At 36.2% G+C, this 22877-nt stretch overlaps 1 protein-coding gene across 1 annotated transcript; it reads right to left on the minus strand.

Moving 5' to 3' along the window:
• Window positions 1–533: 533 nt before the first annotated feature.
• LOC129277955 (proteasome subunit beta type-7-like) lies at window positions 534–11861 on the minus strand. The gene is made up of 6 exons (XM_064109905.1): window positions 11758–11861; window positions 10696–10793; window positions 10159–10299; window positions 8895–9069; window positions 5848–5999; window positions 534–3318 (listed from the first exon to the last, which is right to left on the minus strand). The coding sequence occupies exons 1-6, from the start codon at window positions 11830–11832 to the stop codon at window positions 3207–3209; spliced, it is 753 nt and encodes a 250-aa protein (XP_063965975.1). The 5' UTR covers window positions 11833–11861; the 3' UTR covers window positions 534–3206.
• Window positions 11862–22877: the final 11016 nt, after the last annotated feature.

Raw genomic sequence — 22877 nt, forward strand, 5'->3', positions numbered from 1 at the left:
AGCACAATTTAGTCACATGCAAATGAGAGAATCGATGATGTCCGTCACTATTTCTTTTGTTTTTTATTGTTTGAATTATACAATATTTCAATTTTTACAGATTTGACAGTATGGACCAACAACCAGAAAATGCTAAACCATGGTAATTTCACATGTTCAGGGAAAAATAAAACTTTGTTTCAAAGGACAATTAGAAAATAGGAATATTTCATATCATAAAGTACAAAAGAAATAGTGAGTGATGTCACCAGTTCCCTCATTTGCAAACCGACCGGAATGTGCATATAACTATTTTGTGAAATCAAGTGAAACTTAAAAAAGGTCATAACTTTCTTATTTTACATCCGATTCTGATGAAATTTTCAGTGTTATGCTTGTTGGATTTTTCTCTTTTAATTCAAATCAACTTTTTGTTGGGCTGGACTTGTCCTTTAAGCATACTAATCACGAATATAAAACTGAATTTATACATACACTTAAAAAGGGCAAAAACAAAAACAAAGCACAATTAAATGAAGATGTAAAAGAAAATCTCACTTCTGACACAAATTTTATTAATTACATTTCCAGGAATACATGTATAACTGTGAGATATCTGTGACACACATTTGTCACATTCTTATTTCCCATGTCAAGATTACCGCAATTTTGAAGGCATAGGAGAAAACATATGGATGATACAACAAATTATAATATGATTGTAAATACGAGGCTTTACCATTCCTGAAAATCCTAAAGAATCTACAATCAGGGAAATAATTGTCTCTTTCATCATGTTTAATTAGAATTAGTTTCTATCAGTTAATGGACTATCTACTGGTAATGTAAAAAACTAACATATGATCTGTGGGTGATAGAACAGTAACACAAATTGAACAGACTCCAGACCGGCCAAGTTTATAAAATTATTCAAAATGGCATATCATTGGTTGATTTGAAGTTGGTATTGTTGGTGTTACTTTATCTGGAATCCCATATATAGACTAACTTTGCAAAGTATGCAAAGTGCAGGGAGAGACATCCTCTTTTGACATGAAAACAAATCCTCTCCACCCAGGCGTTAAATGGGTACCTGGTAGGATATGAACGTCAATGTGATTAGATTGACATGTGTGCACCGATAAACGGTTGCCTGGCCAGGATACTCCCCAGGGAGTGGAGATGATGCACTTTATGTGTGGAACAGTGATGGATCCTATGACCAGGGTAATAATACTTACACTATAAAGCGCTTAGAAACCAATGTATGAAGCGCTGTTTAAATGTACCATCATTATTATTATCAAAGACAGCCAAATGAGTAAATTAAAATGTCACTGAAAGATCTGAAAATGAAAACAATGATTCCATTTAAACAGTTTCACAAATGTTCAACTTTCTGTTTTACAGTATCTTAGAACATGACTTGATAGACCAAATATGTGTTTCAAAATTTATCCATGTCACGTAGCATTAGAAATACATGTAAATGTACAAACAATAAAGAAGCCAGACTCAATATTACAGATAATCTAATATCTTATTGAAGAAACCTTTTCCTTTACATCATATTGACCAAGAAGGAATGCTTAGTAACATGGAAATAACAAACAATTTCTCCTTCTTTGTGTAGTTGGGACTAGACAATAAGTGATATAAAAAATCTACAGAGAGAAATTCCATTTTTAATCAGTATCATATATACTGGCATTAATTAACTGTATCAATATTCTCTGATATTATACACAAACATCAACAAATTGTGTAATTGTGAACTTTCGTCTTCATATTATCTTTTTTTTAATCTGATTTGGTTTCTTTCTACCGCTTGTTACGGCTTGGATCATGAAAAAAAACTACAACACATTAATAATATACAGATTAGGTGACGACATGCTGACAAATGACCTAGAAATTTGATTCCTGTAGTTATTTCTAACAAGCATTCACAAATATGTTTGATGAGAGGCTTAAAGGCTAAATTCATAGGAGCTTGAATCAAAGAGGGAGTTTAACCACAGAGTACCAAGGCGATGACGTCAGTTGCCATGGTATCATGGCGGCCTGGTTCTAAACAAATGAACCCGGAACGAAAGCGTGTGTTTCTCATAGGAGAAAATGGCTGCTATCGGAATGATCGCTTGCAACCTATTTTTCAGACGAGCCAAAATGTGTACAGACGATTGTCAGGTGCAACTCTGTTTAGAACCAGCCGGCCATGACACCATTGCAACTGACGTCACACTTCGGTACTCTATGGCCACTGCCTACCCCAGAAATTTTCAAAACTTAATTTTTTTATCACAAATTTTCACATAATGCATGAAAATTGCCCATGCAATGCTTCAGTTTCAACCAAAGACATCTTTGTAATAATGCAATGTTTTCAAACATTTTACATAATCTTCCACTGAAGGAACAATTTCTATGTATAGCCTTGGTTAAACTCCCATCTACTTTTTTCATAGCACACCTTCATAAGCATACAAGGCGACATGATCTTCAACTAGTCTACTTTCAACATTTCTACACTGCAAAAACGCCAGTGTTAATTTAACATCAGACTTGTATCTTTATCGGTCCACACCAGAGAAGCGTTGAAACAACACCAGAAAAGAATCAAACCGATATTGGTTTAACATATTGGTGTTGCTTAAATGCCAAATTGGTGTTGTTTCAACACCTCTCTGGTGTGGACCGATATAGATACCAGGCTGGTGTTTAATTAACACCGGCATTTTTGCAAAGTATTTGTTCACTTCAAGCAAGGTGGACAATTGTATATTTCATACAATCGCAATTGAACTCTACAAGACAAAAGTAGATCCTGAAGATATGATTGGTTGCGTGCTCACACAGGACCAGTCATTTATTTGGTCTTACTTATAATAATACAAATGACCTGTGATGAATGGTCATGAGAAAAGTATAATGACTGGTCATGTTCTGAAATGAGGATGGTTTATTATATGATTTTTATACGCATAATTCTTCTTGGGCTTTTACTTGGGCATTGGAATATTTACCCACACTTACAACCTTTGGAACAGCCCAATGCCCTTGGCACTGTCTCAGGTGCAGAAGAACTGTTCCAAAAGTACCTCACATGTGTAGTTCTCACTCATGTCCTCAATGAGGTGTATTTTTTGTATAATATGTAACAGGGAATTAAATTTCTAGAACGTTTATGCAGTGTGAACACACCCATAGCGTGAAGAAGCAGGAAATCATGATGTATCCATAGATTCAACCCTGGTTCCAGTAACATCAAGCTTGAGAGGGGTGACAGTCTTCTTCAAGACCCCAGTCGTTCCTCTCTTATAGGTGTAGTTCCCTTGTCTGAAAAAGTAAAAAAAATATGTATAAACATTTGAAAATTAGTTAATGTGATAATTCCAAGACTCATAATGAAAAGAAAATGTAGAATGAAAATGCCAGGAAATATTCTAATTATATTATCACCAGAAGGGAAGATATAATATAATATCACATTGATGCAATGCATGAGGAAATATACCATGATTTCATTACAGGAAACATATGGTTGCGTCACCTTAATTCGCGTGTTACCTAATTTTGCACACAGTCGAATATCTCAATCTCTAATTAATATCTTGAAAAACTGATATTACCAACTGAAAGAGTGACCTCAAATTAATCAGTATGGTAATTTTCTTGAAGTTAAGGTCTCTATTTGTGAAAATATTGGCAAAACATCGGCAAATTTTGTTACATTTTGCGTCCGCTCCAAGAGAATCCGATCTTCTCGACAAGCATCAAGAAATCGCAAGTTTGCAAGCAGAGATCTCCAAATAAGTAAAATGTGGTACCAACCAAATTTATGGCATTTTAACCCCCATCTGATATAATTATCTTACCTTTGTCTGCTTGATTTCTTTTCTAAAGCCTTGCAAAACGATAGTGCGCAAATTAAAGTCACACTTTTTTAATGACAATTTTCCGCCGAGCACGCACTAGTCGATCGCCATGGAATTTTGAGATCGCAATACCAGCGAAACCCTTGACCTACTTTATAATACCCTCAAGCAAATTTGACTTTGGGATCTTGCCTTCTGTTTGGTATTTATGATTTTGAATAATTTTGTGTGAGCTGTTAGAAAATTTTGAAAATCAACTTCATGATAATTTTTAAAATGTGCGCAAATTATGGTCACCCCATCATACATACACATGCCAACCTGTCAATAGCAACCACATGTCTATAGTGAAAACCTGTCTTCAGTGGCCATCAAAACTGCCTCCCACTTGAAATGAACATAAGAACTTGTCTACAAAAGGCCACCAATTCACAGTGGTCACTTTTTCTCTTTCCCTTGGAGTCTTAATAGACAGGGTTGACTGTATTTTCATAATGTATATCAGAATATTTTTTTGGGAACATGTTTAACAGACTTGTTAGTCCATTTAAAGACATGAGAAATGAATAAAAGGTCATGGACTGGAGCGGTCGTACAGGATTTGAAAGTATGGGATCTAAAGAGCATCAATTGATCCCAACTTGATAATAACGTCCGGTAGTTTATTCCAGTCTTTGCAAGTACAAGAGAAAAAGGAGAATTAAAAAAGTCTATCCTGCAATGGTTCTTTATTAGTTCTTAACTGACTTTGATTGGTTATTGATCAATAAGATCTGATAAGAGCAGGAGGTGCTAGCACAGGGATTTCGGAATGGCGGATTGACCACCCTGCATCTTCTTCATAAGAACTACCGGTAGTCATGCAGCTTCACACATGCGTTTCTAGTAAGTCAACGTCTAGATCCCTCACCAAATCAGACAAACTTGAACATTGGCCTTAATCAGTGTTCCACAGATCCAAAACAAATTTCCCAAAACTGAATCCCAAATTTCCGAAAATTCATAGACATTTCCTGGAAATTTGAAGTTTGACTTATAACAAAAATCGGGCAATAATACAGCAAACCTAAATTCGGTCCAAGGGACCAAAATCGAGGAATTAAACATATTTTTTGTTCACGTCCTCTTGAAAAATAGGACCAAAATTAGGAAATGCAAGCATGGAGGGCGAGCGGAAATTTTGAGCTACGTATCGAGGTAAACAATTCTTTGAATATAGCATGAATATTAAAAGTTGCAATGTTAATTGTAATTTTCGGATTTCCAGGAATTACCTGGAATTTTTTCATTACCCGAAAATTACCTGAAAATGATCCGGATTACCCGGAATTCTGGTAATTTCTTCAAAGTGGAAACACTGGCCTTAATCGTCAAAAACAAACCAGGGTCCCGTAACTCAATGTTAGCGATTAATCGTACACTTGATTTTCACGATTGATTGTACTTTGTAGTCAATGCAATCAACCATAGAAAATGTTCTATTATCAATGCTAAGCTTTGTGTTACAGGCCCCTGGTAAGTGTTTCATTAAGCTGCTATAAGTTGCAAGTGACTTTACGCATGACTGGTGTTCCCTTCGTGTCATCAATGATACATGTACACACCAGATTTTCACTGGTGTTGATGTAGTTACTAAGATGGAATCACCAGTCATTCGTAAATTTGCTGTAACATACAAATAGCTTAATGAATCCCCCACCTTAATTCTATCACCTGTGGGTGAAATGCATAACATTGAGGTGTGGCATGTGATAATCTATTCCACTCATTCCCTCCCATGAGAAATCTGGGATAGCTAGTGTGTCAAATTTGTAAGATTAAGCTGAAAACTTACCTCTGTAACTCATTTTATCAATGATGATTTGGTGATTTTTTGTTGTTTTGTTTTCTCCCCCCTTCACTTGTGCGCCTTGAGCATCTCTTACTTACAAGTTGGATTTGGTGCCTAATAAATTGCATTTATTATCATTATTAAAAGAATGTAACCTACCTGACACCCTTCTTGTTAGCCACATCGTAAGGTCGCAGGAAGTCCACCTTGCCCTTCTTGATTACACAGAGATCAATGTTTGTACCAGAACCAAGGTCATTGAAGATACCTGCAGCTATACCATCACGGACAAGCTGTTTGGCTTCCTCTTCCTGTAACAGATGGAAAAAAGCATGGAGGGGTCATTAATACTTGTTTGGGACTCTTTCAATAACACATGGTGATTGGAGGATAAGTAGCAGTGGTAAGTGGAAAAGCTGGGGTTATGGGTAATGCTTCATCATGGAACAAGCGTAGAAAACTACAGGATCCCAGACTTGGGTGTAAAAATATGAGCTGTTCCGAGGGTAGTTTGTCCATGAGGCAGCAGTAGTCATTTATCCAAAAAATATTTGTGAAAAGGGTAATACCGACTGAAACACAAAGAATTGTATCAAATGGAAAAACATCACTCATATCAAGGAATACATCATGATCACTGAAGCATTGCCAGTTACACTTAAAAAATTCAGAGCAAGGTCTGAGAATATGCATAGTGATATTTACTGATTCATGATCATTCATGCATGACTGATTAAAACTTGCCACTAGGTGTAGAGCAAAGGCCATACTCAATTCTCTTCCATACAGGGTTGGCACGTTTTAAACGGTGTGTTTTAAAACATGTTTTAAAACACGTTTTAAAACACCCGTTTTTTTTACAAAAAAAACGTGATTTAAAACGCCTCATAGACTTGTGTGTTATGAATATGCATGGATGTGATTTTACATGAATATATTTTTTTATACTTTTATTTCTTAAGTGGTATATTATTTTCTTCTAACTAAATCTCTTTCTCAACACCACTCTTTTTCTCCTCTCTCTTTCCCCCCTTCTCCCTTTTTCCATTGCTTTGTCGTGTTCCTTTCCTCCTGTTCAATTATGTACATCAATCTATATTTCTCATTTTAACAAGCATTTGAGTGCTGTGCTCACTTTTAGACAGGGAAAGAAACACTATTAAAAATAAGCTCAAATATGTAATAGTAGTACTTGAATGAAATGGAAGTGTTGCACAAGCACAATAATATTTTGCAAATAGACAGTATAACTGACATTGTAACCTTGAGGTACACACTAAAGTAGGTGAAACTTTGCGCTTCGTAAAGATGAAGAAAAGTAGTTTGATTTATAATAAGATAATCAGCTAGCAAACCTTAAAGGACAAGTCCACCCCAAGAAAAAGGTATTATGCTGAAAATTTCATCAAAGCGGATGTAAAATAATAAAGTGATGACATTTTAAAGTTTCGCTTAATTTCGCAAAACAGTTATATGCGCATCCTGGTTGGTATGCAAATGAGGGGACTGATGACATCACTCACTATTTATTTTGTATGTCGTTTTTTTCTCATTGTCATGTAAAATATAGTTTTTTCCTCCCTGAACATGAGTGGAACTACAATTGTTTTAACATTTTTTGGTTCAGTCAAGTTGGTCATTATTATCAAATCTGTATAAATTGAAATATTGTATTGTTCAAACAATTAAAAAAACAAAAGAAATAGTGAGTGAGGGACATCATCAACTCTCTCATTTGCACATCACTGAGTTGTTATAATAAAATGTTTTGTGAAAAATAAGCGAAACTTTAAAATGTCGTAACTTTCTTATTTCACATCCGATTTCGATGAAATTTTCAGCATTATGCTTGTTTGAATTTTTTCTACTGATTCAAATCAACATTTTTCTGGGGTGGATTTGACCTTTAACCCTAACAATCCCAGGGGACTGTAATGGCCCCCTTAAAAATTTCTATGATAAATCCATAAGCACGGCAGGGCCACGCCATATTGTTCAAGACTATTTTTTGGATACATGCATGGATATGCGGTTATGATATTACCATGGAGCTATCAGCACATTGATAGCTCCATGATATTACACAAGTGCATGTCAGACCAGAATTGCTCAATATCGTGATTTCATGTATAAAGCCAATGCAAATTTTTTGCCAACATTTGATCTGTATCAATATTTGTGCTTTTTGTTAATGATTGGAAAATTATTACCAATAATTTTCATTAAAAAACTATTAAAAAAAACCAAAAGTAACCACAAAACTGTACATAAGAAATATAAAAAAAACAAGTTAAAAAAAACATTGAAAAAAACAATTTGATCAGAATTCCTCAATTAAAGAAATAAGCAGTTCAAGGGCCTAATATTTATAGATTTAAACCCAAACTTATATTTCATGCACTTGTGGGTACCCGGTAGGATGCGAAAATCATTGTAGCTTGTCCAGTACTGTGTGCGCCTCACTAGCGACTGACTGGAATACTACCCAGGGAGTGGAGGATGTGCATGCATTGTGTGCGGGAATGACTGATTGATCCGATGACTGGCTTAATAATATATCTGTAAAGTGCTTAGACACATCGTTCCAATGTATTAAGCGCTATATAAAAGCGGACTATTATTATCATTATTATTACTTAAAATTGGTATAATTGATTCAAATGAAATAAAGCATATTGAGTAAATGAAATTAAGCTTTGAAAGCCTATATTCTATAGATTATGTTGTTTTCTTACATAGCGCAACTTCTTCTCACCCCCTAGATTGACAAGACTAAAAAACCCTGAGACTACATGTATGAGGAATAAACTTATAAAATGTCAACTTAATTTTTCGGCATTCAATTTCCTTGATTTAGTAATTTTGGGAAAAATATGAATTTTTCTGTTGAAAATTCAGTAACAAAAATTGTAGTCATCTCTTACTTACTCCATAAATGTATTTAAAACATCAAGAGCTTAAATCATACTGTATTAAGTGTATAATTTAATTGATTTACAGGAAAATTACATCGTTCGTTGGAAAAAAAAACGTTTTAAAACAATAAAAAACGTTTTATTTGTTTTTTTTAATAAAAAACGTTTTTTATTACAACCCTGCTTCCATATGACATACAATGCATTAGATTTTATGATTATAATTTTTTTTAAATTTCCAGCCACGTTCATCTTCTCCGGTCTACAATTAATTTCCTAGGGACACCGTACCTCCATATCAGGTCTGAATCGATCCTCGAACACTGACATAGCAGCCAAGGAACCTGACCCCATGGTAACGAAGGGTAGCTTGTTGGTAGAGCCGTGCGGATAGATACTGTAGAGGTGAGGACCTGACACATCAACACCTCCTAGCACAAGGGCTGCTCCTATATGTCCCTGGTACCTGGACATTCAAGAGACATCAGAGAGGATTATCAAGGAGAGTTCACACTGAAATCCAGGGGGTGTTTCACAAAGAGATAAGTATGACTTAGAGTCATACTCAAAGTTCCAGTTGCGTGCGGTATAAAATGCATCACCGCATTGGTCAAATCGTGCTTAGAGGACACATCCTACTGTGTATTAATCACTAAAAATGCGTGTTAGATAATCATGTACGCATCAGCACTAAGCTTGACTTTAAGTCACACTTAATTCTTTGTGAAAAAACCCCCAGGAGTCTGTTTCTAGAAACCAATGACAAAGTCATAACTTAACAAACATGCCCCAGAGTTTTACATTATTTTACGTCTGCATTTTGATAAAGGGGGGGGTTCACCTAAAAGTGGATCAGAAGAAAAAGAAAATCAATGGTATTAGAGTTGCACACAGGACCTCCCTTTCTGATAGTCTTCTTATTTACTTTTTGGTTTTTTTTTCCTTTACCCTCTCTTTTTACTACTTGAACATATGGGGGGGGGTAGGACCAGTTACCCCCTATAAAATTTCATCTATATGCACTTACATTGATCTAATATGCACCTTGAAGAGAGAATATTACTTATAATATGAACAAGCTAAGGGGAAGTTAAAAATTGATGCAGAGGTTCGAGCCCTGGTCACGTCTTTCGGATGGTGATGTTAAAGGTCGGTTCCAGACGTAAATAATCATATCTGATTGAAAACTCAAATACACACACACAACATATCTAAATGCATATTTCAATTGGTCATCATACAAGAAAGCACAACCCTCCCCCATCCTTCACAATTATCAGCTAATTGGCATTAGGGAAATATACTTTGAACCAACAGCACTAATATTTTATATTCATACTAATTTACGAAAAACAAACTATTTTAAAGGAAGAGACCATAGTGGAATACTGGAAAGCATTTTATGAAATACTATAAAGTCAGTTATTTTCCCTGGTCATTGTTACAGGCTATAGCAAATCCTTGCATCTGATTGGCTGACAGCTAGTTAGTTGGTGAAAAATCACAAACTTTCATGAAACCCTCCCCAATCATAGGAGTTACATGACGAGTTTACCTGAATAAGAACTGTTTGAGCATACGGTTTGCTGTGACCACACGTCCTTCTCGTCCTGTGGATAGGCGGTGGAGCTCAAGGTTAGATGAGATCATCTGTGTTGTCATCTCTGTATCCGCTGCAGTACCAGCACCACAACAACTGTTGACAGATATGATAGAAAGATAACCTTGTTTGCTTGTCATTTTTTGTTGTTGCAACAATGACATCCTTTTCTCAACAAAACAAAACAAAATGGAACACTTTCTTGACCTCCCATCCCCACCCTATGAGCCGTGCATTTATGAGACTCCATGTTGTTGATATTGCAGACTACTGTATAATGTATACGGTTGTGTCCAACCAGGGAATAGGAATTTCTACCTTGGAAGGCTGGCAGATGTGACTGAATTCAATATGAGCTCGATTCAATTAAAACCGAGGTGCATGTATGACTACAAAATCACAGAGCTGTTCATGTCTTAGACACAAAGCCATAACTTGGAATAATCAGAGTTCCACAAAGTGAGAAATGCTGGCATAGCCTGATTGACTTACTAAATATTTGGAGCGATGAAGTGGATCTTGGTACAGTTCTTATCGGCTACGATTGTGCCTTCTGTTGCTCGTGTGTCAGCTCCAAGAATAACGCCATCCTAATTAAAGAAACGGGAGTATAAAATTTCTTCAGTGAAAGATATTCTTTGTTTGTAAAATGGCTTTTGGCCATTTAAAACACCAGTTGACTAAAAGAGTGATTGGAGAATGGAGATACATAAACTGCACCTCCTAATTCTTCTATGTATTTCCCTGCATGATAGAACATTACCCGTAAGAACCAGTGCTTCAATGAAAAGCCGATAAAGTAAACTTTAATTGCAAAATGCTGTTTTCGAGGTCCCTTAAATAATTCAAATACATTTCTGTTCATGCACATGTGTATCATTACAGAGATACTGCAATTATTACATCATTATGTAGATATAAAAATAGGGAAATATAAACCTTTGAACTAAGTACTCTCTAGGAAAGTTAGTAATACAAGATATTAAAGCTGGTTGAAAAGAATGACATAAATATTGGTTATCTTATTATTATCTTATTTACAAAAATAATACAGATTTTTAATTCATAAACAGGCATGGCATCTCAATGTCCAATTAAGAATTAGATCTAGTTTTGCATTTTTTAAAGGACAAATTATACTTGTGCAAAGTTGGGTGGGGATTTTCACTCAGACAAGATTAAACAAAGTCAATTTCTTTATACTTGACGCTGTTGAAGTTTACTTTACAAATCAAGCCAATAGCCTTAATTAGTTTAATTGGTTGCATATCAAATCAAGTCAATTTTTAAAGTAAAGGTCAAATTTCATCTACATGTAAGTCAAAGCTGTGTTATGACAACACATCATGTCAGAAAAGTTGAATGCACTTTATATTATTGAGAAAATTGTTGAAACAGACGTTGTCAGTCTTGCGAAAATGAAAAGAAAATATTTTTGTTACATTCAGAGTTACATCTAAATCATATTCAAAATCACAATTGAATGGGTTACAGACTTCACTGAATATACAAACACTGTAAATGTCAAAATATAATAAATAACAGAAAAAATACCTTGTAGATAAGGCCTGCAATGGTCGTGCCAGTTTTAACAGCTGTTGGAGCCTTCAGCCCTTTACTCTCCAACATGGCATTTCTAGTAAACAAACCAAAATAAACAACTTTTAGATAATTCTTTTTTTTAAACTCAGAATAGTGGAAAGTTTAGGCCTAGAATTGCTTTTATTTAAAGAAACACAAGACTAAAATGTAAAAAGTTACTAAATTCATAAGAAGAATTCTAGAGATGACCACATGAAAGTTTAGTCTGCAAGGAACAACTTTTGTATAGCTGATTTTTCTGTGCATGAGATACCGTCTTAACCATTTTCTTGCTAACATATTTTCAAAATCATATATTAAAGTGAATAAAAGCAAATGTTTATCAATAACACATTAAAAATGGATTTAAACTTGACCTCAAGTATTTTATTTCATATTCAATCTCAAAATGGTGCCTAGTCTGGTGCATCATATTGATAATAATCGCTGATAAGGAAGATTATCCTTGCAAAGAGGAGAAAAAGAAGCGAGAAAAGGAAAGGGGACGAAAGAAGAGAAGAAAAAAAAAGTTGGAATAAACAGTTCAGAATGACTCATAAATATTAAAACCAGAGGATAAGGACAAGGAGGAAAACAAGAACACAACAGAAACAACAAAAGCAAGAAGAACAAGAAGAAGAGAAACAAAAGGACAAGTTGGAATGACACAAATTCAGAAACTTTGGCGACTTCTGATGCAGTGGATGCAACCCTCCGAAAAATAGCATACATACAATTACAAATTTGTCTGGGCAAAAAATAAAACCAATATCATTGTGGTAAGATTAAGCAATGGAATGGAAAGACTTTGAGCGACACCATTTCAAAGAGTTCACACAACTTTATTAAAAACAAGGCAAAAGCGATTTTGTGTCTCGCCCACTTATGAAAATAACCAGAAATATTGTGATTTGCGAGGGCACGCAACAGAATTGTATCGAAACTTCATTGTGAAATGACTGGGATGGAATAACACTTGTCATAAAAGCCTTGCACGTAAACTTTAATGTTGACCCGAAGATGACCTTTGACCTTACCATGTGACCTCCGACTGCAGCATATCATGCAGGTCGCCTAAGTACATCTGCCATCCAAGTTTTGTTGAAAAGTAACTTCCCCTTGCGGAGTCAGGTGTCATACGAGAGTCTTGCATGTAAACTTTAACGTTGACCTGAAAATTACCTTTGACCTTACCATGTGACCTCCGACTGCAGCATAAGATGCACGTCCCTCAAGTCCATCTACCATCCAAGTTTGGTTGACAAGTGACTTACGGTTGCAGAGTTTGGTGTCATAAGAGTCTTGCATATACTTTTGCATGTAAACTTTAACGTTGTCTTGAAAATGACCTTTGATCTTACCATGTGACCTCCGACTGCAGCCTAACATGCAGGTCCCCCAAGTCCACCTACCATCCAAGTTTGGTTGAAAAGTGACTTACGGTTGCGGAGTTAGGTGTCATAAGAGAGTTTTGCATTTAAACTTTAACGTTGACCTGAAAATGACCTTTGACCTTACCATGTGACCTCCGACTGCAGCATAAGATGCACGTTCCAATTCCATCTACCATCCAAGTTTGGTTGAAAAGTGACTTACGGTTGCGGAGTTAGGTGTCATAACTTGATAAGAGAGTCTTGCATGTAAACTTTAACGTTGACCTGAAAATGACCTTTCACCTTACCATGTGACCTCCGACTGCAGCATTACATGCAGGTCCCCCAAGTCCATCTACCATCCATCTACCATCCAGTTTGGTTGAAAAGCGACTTACGGTTGTGGAGTTATGTGTCATTAGATTTGTGACGGACGGACGACATTTGGATCCCTAAGTCTCGCCTTAATTCACCTCTGGTGCTGGGCGAGACAAAAATCATCTTGTCACATTCAAGATTAAAAAAATATAATTTATTTCTTGAAAAGGGAGAGGGGAATTGGGAAATAAAATGAAAATCCACTGAATTCTTCGGCACCAGCCACTTTTTTGACAAAAAAGATAACAGTCAGGATTATCATGTTTGTAAGCATCATTGAATATACATGTAGATCTATAAGAAAACAGTTACATTAGGCCTTTTAGGGAGTTGTAAAAACTTGTATTTCTTACGATTTTTTTAATTTGTTTTTTTCAATTTCATTTTTGGCTCTGATGTGACTTGCGTCGCCAACGTGCAAAGGCAGTAGAGGCGCACGGCCAATATTGGAGACTGTCTCCAATGTGGGAGATTATCTCCAATATCAGAGACTTTTGTAAAGAATTTGGGTATCCAATTTCAGAGACAGTCTCCAGTTTTGAAGTCCAATTTCCTTTGTTTACATTTGCTGCAAAAGGATTACCTTGGCGGCAAATAAAAATGTGATAAGCAGATTCCTCATGAAAAATTACCCCTTTTCACCGTCTACTTTAAAAATTCACCGTCTACTTTTATTTTTTTGATAAGGAATTTTGTTGTCAATCACACACAAAACAAATGGGCTTCTGACCTCAGTGAGACAAAATTTTGGGTGGAAAAAATCATACTTTTGTTGGTGTTGTTTCTTTTGTCCTTTTGCAAAGCAAGTCTCCAATGTGGGAGATTGTCTCCCCTATTGGAGAGAGTCTCCCTTATTTGGCCGTGCGCCTCTACTGAAAGGGGCTAACAGCTAAACCTAAAGATAGGGATGTTAAAACGAAAATCTATTTTTTTAAATCTATGTTTAAAAGCATTGAAAAGTACCTCACCTGAATCAGCATATTCAAAAACCCCAAGTGAATGACATTTAATGTTCCAAAGAGATCTAAATATCTGTTAATCTGAGGCTAAAGTGGGTCCGAATTGTGACAGATTTGTGTACAAATTTCATTTTGAAATTTCGTCGACACGTATGCACAGAGCTCGGCACTGAACGAGGGATTGTGGGCGTGTCCTTTCTCGCCTCGGCCTATTGTTACCCAAATACACAACTCGAACGAAAGTGCGTTCACCGTCCCAGTTAGTCTCGGATCCGAGCTTATCCAAATAAACAATGATTAAATAACAACAAAAAATAGAAAGAAGAGAAAAGAGAAAAAAAAATGGCTCAAATGCAGTCGTTTGGTGACGGATAGTATGCTCTGACCTCTTGCTGATATAAGGATTAGATATGACATAAGTTTTATGCCATGATAACTAAAGCATGGGGGGCGGGGGCACCGACTTTCAAAATAATTCTTTAAACATCTATATCTAGGCAAGGGAGGGTCCAGGATTTTCCAAAGGGGGGAGGGCACTATTAGCGGCGGCAATCAAAAAAATTTAGGGGGGGCACCAAAATTTTTGACAAAAAAAGGTTATCAAAGGGGGGACCGAAAAAAAAAATTTAGCCCCCCAAAAAGGTAACAACGTCCCCCCATAGGCAGCGGGGGGGGGGGGTCGTGTCTCCCCTAAATTTGAGGTGGGGGACAATCGCCCCCCCCCCTCCTAATTTTTTTGTCGATAACCTTTTTTTTTTGCTTGTCAATTTTTTTTCCTGCGTGCCCCCTAAATTTCAGTGGACCCCCCTAAAAATTTCATGGGGTCTCCCCTAAAATTTGGTTGATAAACCTTTTTTTTTGGGGGGGGGGGCTTGTCACAAAATTTTGGTGGTCCCCCTCCCCTAAATTTTTGCTTTCCGTTGCCAATGGTCCCAACCTCAGATTTAGGGGGGACAGGGCCTATGGAGGGCACATTTTCCCGATGCAAATTTGATAAGCATTACAAAATGTTTTTACCAAAAATTCAAAGTCATTTCGTCCCTAAAAATTGACAAGCAAAAAAAATAGGGCCTATATATATATATATATATATATATATATATATATCCTCACTTTCAAGGGGCATGCTTGGGTAAAAAGGGCATGTTTATGTTACAAATTACAAATTTGGCTCTCGATAATTATGCCCCTTGGATCCACCAGTAATCTAAGTGGAATTTTTTGTTTTTAGTTTTGATATGGCTACCTTCTCGGAGGGCGTCCTCGCCGCGGTAGCTGGATAGTGCTGCAAAAGAGTAGGCCTTATACATCTTTTGCAGCATTAACTGACACTCCGAGACTTATAATTTTACCTTATACTTAAAAAATGAATAATACAAAATAAAACATAACACTTGTTTTTGGAGTAAGTTGATGTCAAAATATATTCAGTCTGGGGCATGAAGACTTGGAACTCTGCCCCATATCATTGTACTTGCCTCGCTCGATTTGTATCATAAAATTTTTTTTTAAATGTTTCCACATTAAAATATAGATCTAAGTACAATGGCCAGAAATAATAGTACGAATAAGCTAGCAGAATTTGAATCATACCACCCATATTATTGAACGCCAACGAAGGCAGTTTCTAAATCCTGTTTGCTTTATCCCACTTTTCCACTAAGATTTATCCCTTTTGCGTTTCATATGAAAGCAGTTTTGTGCGCAGATCTAGCGTACCGGTAGGACCACATGCAGTCATTAATAGCTCTCTTTAATTTTTTTTCAACAAATGATGTCTCATGCTTTCGTTAAAATTAATAAATTAGAATCCTTGTATATGGCCCTGGGAAGTGGGGTGCTCGGGTTGTGACCCCCAAGTTTTTTTGTTGTTTTTTTAGCTGGTGGTGTGTTTTTTGTACACGTATATAGTTTAAAACAGGAAGAAGAATGACATTGATTTTTGTACCGCATTATTTTCATTAATTTATTGGTAGAAATACCAAAAAAAAAAAGTTTTGAAAAAACATTTTTCAAAACTATTCCGCGGCTCCTGGAAGAATGGAGAGATGGACGGAAGGAGATAAATAAATAGGATGAAGGGGTGGATCCAGCTTTCGCCAAAGGGGGGGGGGGGCAAATTTTTTTTCACCATTATTTTCCCCAATCGGCCGCGCGAATATGATTTATATTTGTTTCTTTGAAGAAATGTCACTTCTTAGCTTTTGTCTTATAAATCAACATAAATATATAATATCATAACCCTTTTTATATAGTGTGAGCTAATTTATTTTTAAAAAATATGTTTTTCCCCAAAGTTTGAAATTTCTGGGCAATGTTTATCATGAAAAAGATGTGTATGCAACTAAATAATTACTAAGAACGCGAAGTGCGAACAGAATTGAAATCATAGGCACTTTTTGTAACTTAAACAGGATAGGTATATAACTTAGCAATTGATGCGAAGCGCGAGCACAAAATTGGAAGATTTAGACCTAAAAACGAGACATGTCTTTACACTTCTACATAAAGAATGGAAAATTTTAATCAATTATTGTGACCATGAACAGGATCGTCGTTATAAAACAATTAATGCGAGCGCGAAGCGCGAGCGAAAAAAAAATCGTCATTTAGACCTAAAAAATGGGACACTCTATTCCTGTTTTGTATAATAAGGATGAGTAATAGGGGTTCTTCCTACATAAAAAATGCGAGCACAAAGCGCTAGCAGAATTTTGTTTTTCAGAAACTGGATAATGGTTGAAATACTAACAAGTTGAGTATCTAGATAGACATGCGCTCGCGTGTTTCCGATTTAGGCCTACAATCTAGGCATTCTGAATATATATTTTAACATGAAATTGAAAATCAAAGCGAGCGCGAAGCGCGACCTTAAAATATTTGACATTCTGATCTGAAAAAGGGGTCAATTTCAGCTCAAGTACTTTGTGAGGTGGATTTGGATCGCACTTAATAAAGAGCTGATAGATTTGACAAAGGACCGGGACATGAAAGTGATGAATATCTTCCTATTCCTCTTGCTAAGAGCGAGATGAAACAGAAAGGACAATTTAACCATTAAAATTAATATCTGATCTATAAATGCCTAATGAGGCGCGAAATCTGATGATAACATGGTATGAAAACTAGAAATTTCAAGCACTTTTGTAATTATGAATATGATGTATCAGGTAATATTTTTAACCGTTTATGCGAGCGCAAGTCGCGAGCCAAAATTTTTATAAGGCCAAGTCACAAGGATTACCCTCCTTTTAACTGCCATTATCAATATGTTACTACATTATAACCATGTATTTACTCTACATATGCATTAAATTCTGTGAATCCCATAATCTTGAACCATTAATGCTTCTTTCTTTGACCCATGCTATTTCTGCCCATATATCTCTTGAGGTTTTTTTTTCTCTCTCTCAAGGTGTGTATGGCACATTGAGGAGTATAGAAGCATGTTGGAGATATTGAAAGGGGTAGAATAATTGAATGAAATTCACGAATGGGAGAGATGCCGAGGGGGGGGGGCAAAGATGTTGAGACAGAAAGGGGGTTTGAGAGAAAAGAGGGGAATTAACTATAAAGGAACAGCAGTCAGGAGAGGGAAAGAGAGAGGGGGGAGGAAATCGAAGGAAGATATGCATACGATAAAAGAGTCCTCGTAGAAAAAGTGAGAGAGAGGGGGGATATGGAACTGAGAGATCATAATGAGATAAGAAAGAAGTAGTAGTGCATGGGCGGATCTATCGCCAATAGGGGGGGGGGGGGTGCCAATTCGTCTGCGGCCAACTTGTCCACTCATTACATGGTCTACTTTCATTTAGTCTAATGCCAATCTGTCCATCAACATTTCGTCTAACAGCCATTGGTCCATTAACCATTTGGTCCAATCATCACTTCGTCTAATAACCATCTCGTCTATGACCATTTAGTCTCATAACCGGTTGGTCTAATACCCATTTTATTTTCATTCATTTTGCACAATAATACACTTATAGTCCAATTAGATGAAATGGTATATGGACCAAATGGCTTTTGGGTCCACTGGTCATTAGACGGAATGGCATTAGACTAAATGAAAAAAAAGACTATGTGGTGAGTTGACGAACTGATGGACCAAACGATAGTAGACGAGTTGGCAATTAGACAAATTGGAAATAAACCGGGGAAGGGGCCGAAAAATATTTGCACCCGTATTTTCCACAATCAGCCGCTCAAAGTTAATAGGGGTAGTCCAAACAATTACTTCTTTATTCTCATTAAACAGCATACACAAAACACAATATACAATAATCTCATAGCCCCTATAGTGCAAGTGCGAAGCGCGAGCTAAAATATTTTTGAAATTTCATGTGTTTATCCTCAAAATTGAACATTCTGGGCAATGTTTGTGAAATTGAACAAGATGCGTATTTTACTAAAATTGCTGCGAGCGCGAAGGAGCAAAAAAAAAAGTAAGTAAGAAAAGAGAGAAATATACGTTCTGGCCTGATCGAAAAGGGACTTGCTAATGGCGGTTTACAGTTAGCCAAGAAGACGATGCATATTTCAATCAAAATAATGCGAGCGCAAAGCTCGAGCTAAAATGTTTGAAATTCTTACCATAAAAATAGACATTCCAAGCACTTTGTGTATGAACAGAACACAGTGGGAGCACGAAGCGTGAGCGGATAGCAATTGAGATATATAGACCTAAAAAGGAACACTATTTTATATTTATGTTTTCTAAATCGTGAAAAGGGTGGGTAATTGGTTACCGTCTTACATTATTTTATAATGCAAGAGCGAGAAGAAAATTTTTTATATTCTAATCTGAAGCGAGATAATTTAAGCATGCTGTTTTCAATAAAGGATAAGCGGCCCGTCTCAATAAACATGCGTGTTCTAGAATTTGTGCGTTCTTAATACACTTTTTATCACGGAAAATCAATAATGCGAGCGCGAAGCGCGAACTGATAATATTGGATATTCCGATGTGAAAAGGTCAAATTAAGCACTGCACTGTGCAGGAAAATAATCGTAAAGTGGACATGGATTGCTCTTAAAAAATGAGGCGAATGCAAAGCATGAGCTGAAGTTATTCTGGCCTAGGACCGGGACATTCTAAGGACATTTTTTCATCATAATTATGAATGTCTTCCGATTCCTCTTCCCAAGCGCAAAAAGAAACATGTCGATCTTCCATTTTGAAAAAGTGACAACTTAATTACGGTATTAGGAATTAATGAAATGTTATTAATATCTTATTTACTAATCTAATAAGCCTAATGAGAGCTCTAAATTTGTTGATATTAAAGTGTTAACCCTGGACATTATAAGCACTTTTGTAATTATGAATATGATGCATTAATTACCGGTAACGTACTTTTAGAAATTAATGCGAACGGCAATTGCGAGCAAATTTTTAATTTAATAAACTTATTATTAACTCAAAAAACTGTCATGAAAAGGCGATTTTAAGTACTTTGATTTATATATATTTGAGGTATACATAACTCACCAATTTAAGCACGTGCGTGCAATGCTAGCTGATAAGATTTGACAATCAGACCTTAAAAAGTTATATTTTGATAAATTTATGGAATAGGGCCTACATGAAGAGGATAGGTACTCCACAAATGAAATAATGCTAGGGCACAGCGTGAGCTAAAAATGTTGATACTCAGATCATAAAACGAATATTTTACAAAGCACTTTTTTATTGATTCGTTATACCTCGGTCACACTTTTTCTACGGCGAGTAGAAAACAGTCGTTTAAACATTTTTTTGTGCCAGCTAAATATAGGTGGTTTGAATAAAAATGAATAAAACGGCTGTTTCGACTCTCCGTACGGCCGCCGCAGAGCAAATGTGACCGAGGTATAAATAAAAAAGAATAATGAAAGTTCAATGTCCTAGCTGACCGTACAGTATATGTTTTGTATTTTGACTGCAAAGCTTAAATGTCAAGCTCATATATATCAGCCTATTGAGCAATATGTACTCATCGAAAATGAGCAATGCGAGTGCGAAGCGCGAGCGAAAATTTCTATTTTGCATGTTCTTTTAAATCATCAAAGTCTCCCCTCCCTAATTTTATTCACTTTTCTACCTCCCTTTTCCACTCTCTTTTCCTTCTGTTTCTTCTTCCTTTCTCCATTTTTTGGTCTTTAATCCGCCAACAGGGGGGGGGTGACCGCCCCCCTGGATCCTTCTATGGTAGCGATGGTGAAAGCATTTGAATTATTCACCTCACAGTGTTAAACGGGGAAAATAGGAAATGGCTAAATTTTGAAAATCATTAATGTGGAGCCCTATTCAAGTTTAGTTTCATCTATATACACCTTGACAGGGGCTGATCCAGGATTTTCCAAAGTGGGGGCATTCAAGACCTAGTATGCTAGGAAAAAATCATTCCATACACAAAATTCCTGGGAAAAGTTGAAAAATAAGTCCTCACTAAATTGAGAATGAACGACAAAATCCACTAACAAATATTTGATATATTACGGGAGGGGGCACCTTTATTTGTCTCCCCTTTCCTTATTCCTCATCCATTCCATAGGCAGATCCAGGTGCCGGACCCAATTATGGGCGGCGGCAACCCCTCCTAAATTTTTTTTTTTTTTTTTTACGGCGCAGATCGGGGAGAAAAATTGTAGTCCCCCCCCCCCCCCCATTAGCAAAATGTTGATCTACACCGGGTATTTGTCTGTCGTACCTTCCAGTAAATGAAACAACAAAATAAAAAAAATCACCGTTGCACTATAGTATTAAAATTTTTGCGAGTCTTTATTTTTCAAATATTTTTGTTTATAATGGTATTCATTAATTATAATTATAGTGGAGGTTCGCATCCCGAGAATGTGAAATGAAAAAAAGAAAACAAAAATTGCACTGAACAGGAAACACTAAACGTCCTTTTCAATTCCAATTTACTTAAAGTCATTCAAATAAAAAAAATAAGCATAATTTTTTGATACCTTAACTTGTTCATCACGAATACAATGAAGCCGACAATTATTTGCTTTGTTTTGGATTAATCTTTATAATAATTCACTTCAAATAAAATTCATACATTAACAGGAAAATATCACAGAAAATAATTTAAAAAAATTAATTGCAGTTGTATAAAACATCATAGAAAATAACATGACAGATAAATTTTATCTCGACAGGCACACTGTTCATTCGATCATAAAACAATCGCGCTGTTTCACTCCTTGTACACGCACAACTCTATCAGTGTTGTTTCATCTTCATCTGTCCTCAATGGCAAGGACACCAGCATGATTCATTCACTTCAAATAAAATTCATACATACATATACAGGAAATATCAAAGAAAAAATTATATAACAAATCAATTGCAGTTGCATAAAACACGATAGAAAATAACATGGCAGATGAATTTTATCTCGACAGGCACACTGTTTCATTCGATCATGAAACGATCGCGCTGTTTCACTCATTGTACACGCGCAACTCTATCTGAATTGTTTCATCTGTCCTCAATGCGGCAAACACCAGCAGTGCAGTGACGATAATAAGTTGCAGTTGCACGTGCGCGGAGAATGAATTAAATTCGGCGGCTGAGTAAAGTCTAGCGAGAAAGGTACGTCACCAGCGAACTTGCCGAGGTAACCAACGTTGATTGACGGCCCATTTAGTTTTTTGAGTAGTATGAAAAAGTACAGGCATGTATAAACTTCATTTTAGTTTGAATTCATTAAAAAAAAACATTTTTCTTCTAATATAGATGTTTCAAACATATTCCATGTGGAAAACATAATTTTTAAAACATTTATTGCTATATTTTTATCATGAAAAAAGGATTTCTTACGCAACAACAAGTATGATATGTGTGGGCAAGAGAACTACCGTTTTAGCCATAAAGCATATTTTTTATGATTTTATTGTGAGCCTACTCAAGGATTTTTGTTTATTTTTTATGAATTTCCAGACCAAGTTCAACAGCGCCGTCTCGAGCTTGCAATAATGCATGCGATCGCACGCATTTTTCTCCATAGCGAATACACGCGACGAAACTCTGTGGATTTCTCATGGATTTAAGTTTACCTCCAAACGTCACTTTCGATACCACATGAAGGTAAGACACTTCATGCCACATAAGTCAATTTAAATATAGAAAACACAGGGCCTAATTTTTTTCACTAAGATGAACTTATTTGCTGAGGAAAAGCATTTCAATGCTCATTTTTGCCGTCGAGAACAGACGATGGTGGCAATGCACACTGTTTACGCACTTGCAATTGGCTTTTCATTTGCCCATAGCAATTTTGCTCAGTGGATCGGCCGACCTTTTGGTAACTCTACTAAAGAGCCAATTGGCCACCCTGCATTGTTGGTGGGTGTTGTGGTGATTGACTATGCTGGCTTGTGAAATAAGTTT

Source organism: Lytechinus pictus, chromosome 15 (assembly GCF_037042905.1).
Source record: "Lytechinus pictus isolate F3 Inbred chromosome 15, Lp3.0, whole genome shotgun sequence".
Classification (NCBI taxonomy): Eukaryota; Metazoa; Echinodermata; class Echinoidea; order Temnopleuroida; family Toxopneustidae; genus Lytechinus; species Lytechinus pictus.